The 12076-nt window shown below is 47.9% G+C and overlaps 1 protein-coding gene across 2 annotated transcripts in view; it reads right to left on the reverse strand.

Annotated features, from left to right (window-relative positions):
• The window catches only part of LOC118078447 (cytochrome P450 2J2), a 78936-nt gene that overhangs the window by 36269 nt on the left and 30591 nt on the right, over positions 1-12076 (reverse strand). Inside the window, exons 1-3 of one of the 2 annotated variants that reach the window (XM_060274306.2) lie at positions 10200-10672; positions 5646-9031; positions 3976-4138 (exon numbers count right to left, since the gene is read on the reverse strand). The exons of the other annotated variant lie outside the window; for it this stretch is intronic. Coding sequence (XP_060130289.1) covers positions 3976-4138; positions 5646-5813 — 331 coding nt within the window. The 5' untranslated portion in view covers positions 5814-9031; positions 10200-10672. Of the gene's footprint in view, positions 1-3975; positions 4139-5645; positions 9032-10199; positions 10673-12076 lie in introns of those variants that run through there. 2 annotated transcript variants of the gene reach the window in all.

The raw sequence follows: 12076 nt of genomic DNA on the forward strand, positions 1-12076 counted from the left end.
TCGGAGGGCCCCAGGTTCAGGGGCCGACAAGGCATAAATGCGGCCAAAGGGGATCTCTGCTCCCAGCTGCAGATCAATGAGGTAATCATAAGTCCGGTGGGGGGGGGCAAAGTTTCAGCCCCTTTCTTCTCAAACATGTCCACCAAGTCCCAGTAGGGCTCCGGGATTAACTGGATGTCCGGAGACCCTGTTCCATCAGGGGCAGTCCCCTGTAAAGTGGAAGAAGTAAGGGTTGGCTGGTGAGGCGCCCCTGGCGCTGGTGGCAATGGGGGTAGCACTGGGGGTTGAGCGCAAACGTCTCGGCAGAAGGATGACGAAAAAGACAGCGTCCGCTGCGCCGGATCAACCAGGGACTACCCAGGACCACCGGGAAATGAGGCGTCTGGACCAGGTCAAAGACTAATAGTTCCTGATGTTGGGGCGCCACTAACATGGCCAGCGGGCAGGTCTCATGGGTAACAGGGCCGGAAGCGAGGGGAGTTCCATCCAACCCAACCACTGGCACAGACGAGGCTTTCGCCACTGACGGTACTTGGTATTTTTTGGCGAACTTATGTCCATGAAAATGCCAGAGGCCCCAGAGTCAATCATTGCCTCCAGGGTCAGCATGCCCCCCTGGGGAAGGAGGAAGCAAACAAGGATCAGGAAGTGAGGTGCATGAAGACTGGGTCCCGGCTGAACCCCTCCTAGTTCAGCCGGGGCCTGGCGTTTCCCAACGCGGACCTCTTCGCCAGGCACTCTGCTGCAAAATGGCCCCTTTCTCCACAATACAAGCATAGTCCCAGGGTCCGCCTCCGACTCTTCTCTTGGCTAGAGAGGGAACGGCGGGCTGCGCCTAGTTGCATGGGCTCCTCTTCCAACCCCATTGCAGCGCTAGCCTCCGGAGGATCCCTTGACCTGCGTTCAGAGTCCCTCTCAGACAGGCAGGGATGAAGTCCCTGATGAAAATGGAACCGGCGACCTGGCTCATTCCACTGAGTGTCCGCAGCCCAGCGCTGGAACTCGGCGGCATATTCAGTAACCGGGCGGGCCCCCTGCCGGAGTTTCTGCAGGGCCATCTCAGCAGTCTGAGCACGATTCGGCTCCCCGAACATGCCTTCCAGGGCGACAATGAAATTGTCCAAATGCCCCAGCAGGGGGTCGTCGGCCTCAAGGTATGGTGTAGCCCAGGGGTGTCAAACTCAAATTCATCGGGGGCCGCATCAGCAGTTTGGTCACCCTCAAAGGGCCGGTTCTCTTTATTATCATGAAATTATTGTCACTGCATTCAATTATTACTGTTTTTTGTAATAATGTAAGTAATAACTAACATAGTCAGAATAATGGCAAGTAGATATTCAAATGTACAATTATTGTACAATTTATTGAAAAATGATTTTTGGTAACTGCACTGGGTGGTGGAGGCTTGCTAGGGTTTCATGCAGGAGCTTTGCAGAGCTACTGGTACCTGGAGATGCTGGGGTCCTTCTGCATGCAGGGCAGATGTTCTGCCAGTGAGCCCTTCACCAAAGGGACTGGCTGAGGTTGACTCACTGGAGCTGTTCTCCTGGTTCCAGGGTTTAAGGGCCAGAAGTATAAAGCAGCATCCTATGTTTCTGAGGAGAGGGAGAGGGAGGGGAGGGGAGGGGAGGGGAGGGGAGGGGAGGGGAGGGGAGGGAGGAAGGAAGGAAGGAAGGAAGGAAGGAAGGAAGGAAGGAAGGAAGGAAAGAAGGAAGGAAAGAGGGAGTCGGAGGGAGAGAGGAAGGAAGGAAAGAGGGGAGAGAAAGAAGAGTAGGAAATAAGGAAGGGGATAAAGAAGGAAAGAAAAAGAAAGAGGGAGAGAAGACAGAGATAAAGAAGGAAGGAAGGAGAGGGAAAGAAAGAATAAGAACGAGAGAGAGGAAGAAAGAAAGGGAAGGGGGGGGTCGCCGCCTTGATTCAGCGCCAGAAAAGAGCGCGAAGGGACCCAGGGGCAAAAAGCATTTCCTGTGCAGTGTGAGGCAGCGGGTGTCCGTTTTAGGAGACGTGCGTAAAGCCTCAGAGTTGCATGTTCGTGAGGCTGAGCCGCTGCTGAGCCTCTGGGACGCAGCAGTGTTCTGTAGCACTTTGAATCCTCCTCCACGCGGCGCTGCTGGGTGCTTTGTCTGTGCTTCAGCAGCAGCAGCAACAGCTGTTTCCAGGCACCGAGCCGTGGCAGGAGGAGGAGGATTCAAAGTGCTACAGAGCACTGTTGCGTCACAGAGGCTCGGGACTCTCCGTGTGGCGCTGCTGGGCGCTGACCTGGCAAGCTGCCTCCTCCTGCTGCTGTGGCTCGGGGTGCTCCACGCAGCGCTGCTCCGGCCACCTTTCTACCCGCCCCCCAGGCCCCAGCTGTTTGTCAGCGCTTTGTCGGCGCAGCGCTTCAGCAGCAAGGTTCCGCTGCTGGGTCCTGCTGGCTGGGGCGCTCGGCGGGCCACATGACGAGGTCTGGCGGGCTGGATTTGGCCCGCGGGCCTTGTGTTTGACACCCGTGGTGTAGCCCAAGCAAGGGCCGGGCCTGTGAGCAGACTAACCATAAAGCACACCTGGCTCCGTTGGGTGGGCAAGTCCGCAGCACAGGTGGCAAACAACAGCCGGCACTGGCTTACAAAGCCCTGCAGGGCGCCACGCTCTCCCCTGAACCGCTCCGGCGATGGGACGGGGAGAGCACGTCGGGCTGGAACCACAGCAGGGGCCGTTCGAAGTGCTCGAACCTCCCCCTGGAGTGTAGCTACCTATGTGTGGAGGCTCTGCAGCACAGCGGTGAGGTCCATAGGCCGGGCTCCGTCCATCTTGCACCCTGGCCGGGACGAGGTTTTGCCACAGCAAACTGTCACGGTCCGGTCGGCGGGCGGTTGAAGCCCTGGCTGAGGACGTCAGGACCAGAGGCAAGATGGAGGTGTAGAAGCAGGAACAGGTGCAGGGCTGGGGGTCCAGCAGCAGGCAGTTGCAAGAGGCCAGATGCAACCAGGCAGGGATAGTGTTGCTGTGGCAAAGAGCTGAAGGGAAATGCTGAGCTTTTATCCCTCCCAGCTCCTGCCACCAGGTGCAGTGAGGTATCAAGTGGCCTCACCTGAGTGGTCACTCCTTGCTTCTCCAGCACAAGCTGAGTCAGGCCCTAGTCCTGCAAAGCACTACAGGCCCCAGAGCCTGACTCCTGCCCATACTCCTGACACTTTTGAATGCTTGGTCATCTGTTCCAGGAAGGCATCATATGTGTCCTCAGTTTGGCTTGGGGATCTATAGTAAACTCCCACAATGAGATCACTGTTGTTTTTCTCTCCCTTAATTCTGACCCAGATACTCTCAATTTGGCTTTGAAGTTTTAAATCCTGGATCTCTTCACAGGTCTACACATACCTGACATATAACACTACTCCTCCTCCTTTCCTGTTTGGTCTATTTCTCTGAAATAGATTGTACCCCTCTATTACTACATTCTAGTCATGAGACTCATCCCACCACGTTTCAGTGATCTAGGTTTCTTGAGAGGCTGCCAATCTGATGTAGGCGTCAAAGCCTTCAGCAGAAAGAACTCAGTGTTCAAGCTCTTCATCCAAAACCGAGGGCCAGGATAGTAAATGCATTACAATTGCAAGAGGCAACAAACTTCTACCTGCAGTTGAATCTAACCACAGTGCAGTACAATTGCTATTTCCACAAAGCACTTGTTGCAATCCATCAGGGGTGCCAACTTGAATAAAATATGGGGAAGTAAGCCCAGCCTTGCATAATCAATCACATGATGTGGCTCACGCGCACCATTAGAATGGCAATTGCCATGAACATAGGGGGAGCCTGGTCCCCTCAAATATTTTAGGGGGGGCGCTGAAGGGACCCCAGCCCCTAGGTGTTGGCTCCTAGGTAACCCATTTCCTGCTGAGTGCAACAATAATAGAGAACCATTTTTCTGGTCAGCCCGTTAATTTTTTTCTCTTGGGAAAATACCAGTAGAAATTCTTATTCTTCACTACTTACCCTTTCCTTTTGCCATAGTCCTAAGGAAAGGAGTCTCTGGTCGCTGGTCTAATTTGTCAGAGTGGTCAATGAGAGCTTCTTTCACTGCTTGGAATCCACACAGTACTACAATGGGTAGATGTCCTATCCATAGGGTGAAAACATTTCCATGTTGCTTTCCCAGCTACCATTTGGGTCAAAAGAGAGGAGAGGAATGATGTGTTCAAAAACGCAGTTGGATATTTCAACTTAATACAAGAGCTTCAGTCTCCCTCACCTCTGCAGCTTCTCACTATGTGCAGTTCTCTTCCTATCATCTCCCCACCTCATCCTCATCCTCTCCCTCCATTTCAACCCATTTATTTTACTCTTTGCTGTCTATGCTGCTTCTGCCTAGGATCAGAACAGCAGAGGCACTTCATAGTGATCAGCCCTCCTGTTCCAGAAAATGATTTTGTTACAATTATTTTGTGTGCAGGGATGTGGAAACTGTAGCCCACAAGAGGCTTTTGAACTGAAACTCCCATTATTGTTGACTGTTGGCCATGCTGGTTGGGGCAGATGAGCATCATAGTCAAAAAACATCTGGAGGGTACAGGGTGGGCTAGAGCACTGGGTCAGGTTGTTACATAGCAATTACATTCCAATGCAACAAAACAAGTGACAACCCACCCACCCAACATCAATGTTTATAACTTGAATTACATACAAAGTTCCATCTTATCTAATTTCATCCTCTCTGTAAGGGGGAGGGCTTATAGGGAACAGCCCCCCCCCCCCAATCAGGTCAAGTTCCTCGCCAAGCAGCAAGTCAAGCACAGGATCAGATTACAAGAGCCAGGAAACAGAAAGGGAGACCCGAGGCTCTGAAAGCTTCAGAGAGCCCTTGCTCCGAGGGGAGAGAGAGAGAGCGGTGGAAGAAGGGACCGGCAAACAGTCAGCAGGGAGGCCATTTCCCCCCCACACTGGAATTGAGATGAATGGCTCCCCGTAGAAGGAAAGGGAGGCGCTTCGGAGTTCCCAGGCTGTTATGTTGGACGCGAAACAGAAAGCAACCATTGCAAGATTCTGACTCAGACTGAGGCAGACCTGATTTATGGACTCTTTGCACTGTAAATAATATGCACTAATAAAAACATCTGAAAGACAAGCAGATGTGGAGGGTCGTTACTCAAGAGTAGCAACAACCATCCCCTGACACTCTCTAACATGTTTCTGAATATATTCTGCTGTTTTCTTACATTTCAATCCACGCCATGGTCTTTGCATATGGGAAATAATTTTTTATATAGAGTGGAAAGGGTTTCCAGTCGTCTTTAAAAGATTCTAAATTTGTATCTTTTATCAATTTTTGCCATCTCTGCATATTCCAAGATTTTAATAAACCATTCTTCCTTTGAAGGTCTTCTCTCCTCCTTCCCCAGTTCAAAAGTATACAATAAATATTTTTGATCAGTAGTTTTTAATGCGCATTTTCAACTTTTATACGGTTTTGTGCTTTTCAGTATTAATAATAATATCCTTTATATTATTACTATTATTTGTATTGCATACAGCTTCTGACAATGGAGGCTTATGGCATTTACCATTTTAACCCATACTATAGTTTACGCTTACATATCACAATTGTTGGGGGAAATAGATAAAACAATTGCTGACATTAGACTGAATTATCACTAAGCAACAAGTACCTGAACGAGAGTATTTTCATGAATCTTGAATCCAAACAGCCACATGGCTCCCACGAGAGGAAGCTGGAGAGGTCCTGGAGGGTAATGCCTGCGTGACCAAAGCTGTTTCAGGTAGTGCAGAATCAGAAGCGCCACCAGCAGAGCAATAAAAAATGCCCATATCTCCATCCTTCTCTTGCTGTCTCTTTCTCCTTAATTCTTTCTAGGTTGTCTGGTCAGGTTCAACTCTCTTTATCTAAGGAGTATTTGCTTTCATCAAAGACATCAGCAGTACTCCCTGTTTTTATATGCTCAGTTACTTAAAACAAACAAGCAACAAGTGTTGTGTCATCATTTGCAAGTTGCCTTGTGATTGCAAGTCATGTAACACAATCGAACACTATAATCATGCTTATATGTGTCACACAAATGAGAGGATGTCCGATTAATATTAATTGCAATTAGAATCCAGACCAATTTTGTGACAAAAATATGTAGGAAATAATTTTGTTCCAAATGTTCATTAAATAAAAATGAGACCGAGACCTTTAGGAAAAGCAAAGTGTGCACGTGTACATTCTCTCTCTCTCTCTCTCTCTCTCTCTCTCTCTCTCTCTCTGGGGGCTCAACTGGGAGTGTGGGGACTGACCCAAATGCATGGTGCTGACCACACAAAATTCACTAATTCATTTATTCCCTCCTTATTCAAAATTCCAAATGTGCTCAATGGCTTTAAAAAGTTGGTGATTCCCTTGGTGGAAGAGTAACACCAAGAATAATTTCACTCCTTATAAAATTAGTTCTCCTTTTATTCCTGATTTACACCAAGAGTCTGAATCAAAACAAAAGAAAAAGACTGATTTTGTGAAATAAATATTTGCGAAAGAATATTTTATTCACAAAATAAAAAATAAGTATGAGAAAAGCCCCGCTGGAACACACCAAAATCCTCTCCAGCGCAAAGAGAGGGGATTACCTCTGTTCTCCCTTGAATAGTGCAGAGAGCTGGAGGAGGAATTTGAAAGAGTGATAGTATTTCCTGCTTCCTCTTTCTGATCTATATGTACTGGATCCAACTTTTACCCAGACTCTTAGGAAAAGCCAAGTGTGCATGTGTACATTCTCTCTCTCTCTCTCTCTCTCTCTCTCTCTCGGAGGGGGTTCATCTGGGAGAGTGAGGACTCGCCCAAATGCACGGTGCCTGCTTGGAAGTGGAAGAGAAACACCCCTGAATAATTTCACTCCTTATAAAAATTAGTTCTCCTTTTATTCATGATTTACACCATGAGTCTCAATCAAAACAGAAGAAAATGTTTGTTAATATTAATATAGTTTAGAGAAATGATGGGTAAGAAGCGTGGGTGTCAACTTCTCTTGGACCCCCCCCCCCAAATACAATATTTTGAGGGACCTTCTCCACCCATGTTCACTATACACCTTTAGGCACCAGGCAAAAAGATTCCTTTTCACCCAGGCCTTTGCCTGACTTGATCTACATCTTATACCCTTTTAAAAATGCTGGCTCTTTTCGGGTTTTTTATTGGATTGTTGGTTTTATTTTATTTTATCTATTTGATATTTTATGTGAACTGCCCTGATACCTTTGGGTATAGGGTGGTATAGAAAATAAATATGTAAATATGTAAATAAGTAAATAAAAAATGTTGACAACAATCAGGCTCCTCCTGCAGTGGGGGGCAAGGGTGGAGGAAGCAGTCTTGATGACCTAGAAAGTCAAGGAGTGGTCAAGAAGAATTAACAGAGACACTTTTCCACTGTCTCACTCCCCACAGAGATCATCATACAGGGCGACCCAAGCAGTTTGTGTGCCAAAACTGGGCCTAAACCTGGGTTAGAAATGGATCTAGAATAAACATAATAAGAGCAGCATCAAACAAAACCATTAAAAAGGAATGAAACTCATAAAAGGTTAGTGGGATAAAAAATAGTTTTTAGGGACTGCTTAAGGACTGCAAGAAAGTGGGTCAAGCAGCATTCACGTGTGGAGCCACCAGTGATAATGTCATTTTCCACTGGTACTCATCAAGCTGATTGACCTTGATGATGCAGATCAGAGAGAACATCTAGATCTGGGAGTTTCTAAGGCCATCTTCAAGTCTCACTTGGTTTACATAGGTAGAGGTAGCCTTTCCAAGGCCTGCCCTTATGAGTCTTTACCTTTCTAGCCATGTGCCAGGGAGCCACCCAGCAATAAATCACATAAAATATGATAATAACTATTTACTGGAAGATAAATAGAATAATTAGAGTATTAGAAGCAGCAAGACCTTGCTCACAGGTAGGTGCCAAGCCACTGCAACTCTTTTCAGTAGGTCTTGCCCCCATGAGGCAGTTGAGGAGGCTGAAGGTCCCCTTCTTCCACAGCTGTTTAGATCTCCTCCTTCCCCAGGTCCTTTCCAAGCAATCTAAGTCTCCACTGAATCACCCTTCTCTGCTCTTCCCTCTTCTGGTCCTGGGAGACACTGGGAGAGGGGAGCCTGTTGCAGCAGGAGGGGGAAGACACCCTGGCTCCTTCAATAGCCTGACTCGTCTCTGCCTCTTGGCCTCCCTCATCTCCTTCTTTTGCCTCTGCTTCTGCTTCTGGACTTCTCTCTGCCACAGACTCTCCCTGACTCACCTCCAATCCCCGGCCTCTCGGCCTTCATCTCTTGGAAATTCCCCAGGTGGTACCTTCCACCATTCCTTGGTGTTCAGCCAGTGCATGCCATCATGCTTCAAAACCCTCATTGACCCCTGGTGTTAAATAGTAGGAAAGATGGATGGCGGACACAGCTCTGTTGGCAGGGCCGGTGCTAGGGTTTTTTGCGCCCTAGGCGAAATTACCTTCTCCGCCCCCCCCCCAAAAAAATTTTTTTGCCAGAGTTGTTGACCTTTTTTAGAAAAAATAAAAGTGGAATTAGAAAAAATTAGAAAAAATAGAAAATAGAAAAAAAATTGAGCCCAGAAGGTAATTTGTATCTAGAGCAGTCATGCCATAATTGGTTTTATATGTTCAGACCATTGTTCCCTGGTCAGTAACTTGGCCACTGAATTCTGCACCACCTGCAGTTTCCAGACCATCTTCAAAGGCAGCATCACATATAATGCACTGCAGTAATCTAACCAGAGTCTAGACAACAGATCTTAAACTGTGCTTGTCCATGCAGGGTGCCTGGTGGAAGGCACCTCACTGCAAGGCTTGAGCTTTGAGCAACAGTATTGGATCCAAAAGTCCTTCAGAGGTAGCGTAACCCAATCCAGAGCAGACAAAACCCACTCCATTCACTCAGGAACCACTCCTTACAATTGCCTTAGTCATGTATGGATTCAGCTCCAGGTTATTGGCTCTCATCCAGCCCATTTACAGCAGCAATGCATCTATCTGCCTTGCACATCCACTCCTACACCTACATGTGTCAAGAAGACGAACTGCATATGACTATGCATATGAAGGTGCTTACCCAAGCCCTATCAAGTGATTATGGCAGCTGTGGCATAAAATCCCGCAAGCACCTCTTCTCCCTCCTTGGCACTAAAATAAAAATAAAAAGTTAATGAATTGCTGCTTTTCCATGACACCCTTAATCAGTTGTGTGAGGTAGTGCCTCTCTGCTTGGTAGGGAAGGTCCTATCCATTAACCTGGAAGGCACTAAGGCACCCGTGGACTCTATGCTCATATATATATATATATATATATATATATATATATATATATATATATGAAGATGCTTCCCATCCAATAGGAAAGGTGTCCTGTACATGTTCACAGTCACTCACTGAGAAGCAAAATGTTTTTGTTTGTTTTTTTGGAGGGGGGAAGTGCAAACATTTTGGAAGAAACATCCCCAGCACTCATTTTAGGATTTAAGTGATGCTAAAGTGATGCTTAAAAGCCTTACTGAAATCAAGATACAGCATTCCACAGCATTCCCCTGATCCACCAAGCTTGTAGATCTGTTTCCAAGAAGCCTCTCTCCTAGCTTAAGATCAGCATATCTTGAATGCAGAGGAATGCATGAAAATGCAGTCACTATTATTTAGAGGTTGCTTTTTGAGTTTGTCAGTGAATTTTTAGAAGAAAAAAGTTTGGGCTCTATATCTGTTTAAATATCAGAGTGACTGACTCTACATCCTTCCTCAAATCTGGAAAATATTCTCCCTAACACAGAGGCCAATTATGATTACCCTAGCTTAGTGCCATGCTCTGCAAATGAGCCATGTCATTTTCAGTACTGAGCCATGCATTGCAACTATGTTCTTCTATGCCCTGGCTGAAATGATTTTTTTTTTTGCGGGGTGGGGGGGTGGGGTGTCTGTTGGTTGGAATCCTTTTTTAAAAAAACCAAAGAGTGGGGAAAGCATTTTTGACCATTAAAAGTTAAACTGATTTGTAGGGGCATGAAAACTGCATGCCATTGGAAGCAAGTGTATCTCACATTTTAAAAAAGTTGTGTGTACTATGTTTAGAGTTCTGGCAATGGTCAGTGAAATTGATACATGCATTTTAAAACTTACATGGAACAACTAAATTTATAAATAAGAGTTATGGAGTAAACCTTGTTTGAAAATCATACTTGTGAACTCTTGCCTGGAAGATGTCGGTAGATGCGCAATTCTAGAGGAGGGTGGAGAAACTCAGGGAGCAAACCCCGTTCAACAATGCGGCGCTGGCTTCTGGGTCACCCAACTGCCTATTGCGAAGCTTCCCAAACCAAGAGGCCAAGATCTCGATGTCGGTGCGAGCGATGGGCGGCCTCCCTCCTTAACGGGGCGCCCCTCCGCCCGGGCAAACTGGGAGTGTGCACTGCGGAGTGCCGGGGTGGAGGTGAGGTGCCCTCTCTCCTCTCAGTCGCTGCGTCGTTGGCCATGGCGGTGGCGGCGGTGGCCTCGCAACGGGACCCTGCCGGGGACTGGCAGGACTTCTCGGGCTTCCAGCCCCGGGCGAGGAGAGCGGCTGCCCAGAGGCCCCAGTGGCGTATTGGGAAGGCGGCTCTTGGGGCGGCGGCGGAGGCAACGACCTGGCGGCCCAGCTGCCGCTCTGCTTCCAGGCAGCGGCACTGAGCTGCGGCGGAGGGGAAGCGCGGGTCCCACTGCGGCCTCTCAGCGACCAGAGAGGCCGCGGCGGGAGTCCGTGACAGCTGCGCGGTGCCCGCCGGAATCCACCACAGGCGTGCTGGGCGCATGAGCCCCATGTGGTGGCCGCCGGAGACCACAGCTGCGCTGTGTGCATGTGCCCCACTGTGCGCGTGCGCAAAGGTCTCCCGAACGTTGGGAGAGTCAGCCCCTCCCACATTCTACAGCGCAGCTGTGGTAGACTCCGGCGGGCGTCGTGCAACTGTCTGGTGTGCCCCTGACAGCCCGGCCGACTGCAGCTGCACCGGGCGACGTGCGCACGGGCTGTCCAGCGCAGCGCCCCTTCCAGTTTTGCGCCCTATGCCGCCACCTAGTCTGCCTTGATGGACGCACCGGCCCTGTCTGTTGGATCCACAGCTCTTTGTTACAGCAGTTAGAACTCCTCCTTGAGTCTGACTGCAGCCTAGCTGGCTGCTTTATATAATACTACCTGTAAGTAACTTGCAACAGTAACAACTTCCAACTAACTAACCAATCAGTGAGCAACAGTTCTCAATCTTTCATTTGCATACTGGTGGCCCTGAGTAAGAACTGCAGCCAATCTGTGCGTGATTCATGGTTCATTATGTTCCAATGAGAAACACAGATTGTACTAATTACAACTATGGTTACTACTTCATTGTGGGGTGGGACTTCTGCATTTGAAAGAGATTTTTATTTTTATTATTGCACCTCCTCCATTTTGGGCCTTGCATATTATGGATTAGAATCTAATTTGCCATGTTGATATAATAATAATAATAATTTATTTATACCCCGCCCTTCTGGCTGGGTTTTCCCAGCCACTCTGGGCAGCTTCCAACAGAAATATTAAAATACATTAATTTCTTAAAGATTAAAAGCTTCCCTAAACAGGGCTGCCTTGAGTGTGGGCCAGCTACAGGCCTTCTTGAATGGCACAGGTCTTCTTAATCCTTGTAAATCTGGTTCTTGAAAGCAATGTATGATCAGAACTGCCTACATGCTGTGCTGACCCCAGTGGGTCTCTACATTTGGTTCTAGGTCATGGCATTCACCTGGGTCCCATCGAATTGTAGAATTGTAAAGTTGGAGGGGACCCTGAGGGCTATCTAGTCCAACTCCCTGCAATGCTGGAATCTCAGCTAAAGCATCCAGAACAGATGGCCATCCAACTTCTGCTTAAATACATCCAAGGAAGGCGAGTCCAAAATCTCCCGAGGGAGACCATTCCACTGTCAAACAGCTCTTACTTTCTTACAGAAAGTTTTTCCGTATATTTATTTCTTAATCATCTTTTTTGTAACATGAAGCCCTCCAGAGCAGGGCTGGATCTAGACACACCAAAGAAGTGATAAAC

The sequence above is a fragment of the Zootoca vivipara genome, chromosome 5, assembly GCF_965207765.1.
Source record: "Zootoca vivipara chromosome 5, rZooViv2.hap1.1, whole genome shotgun sequence".
NCBI lineage: Eukaryota > Metazoa > Chordata > Lepidosauria > Squamata > Lacertidae > Zootoca > Zootoca vivipara.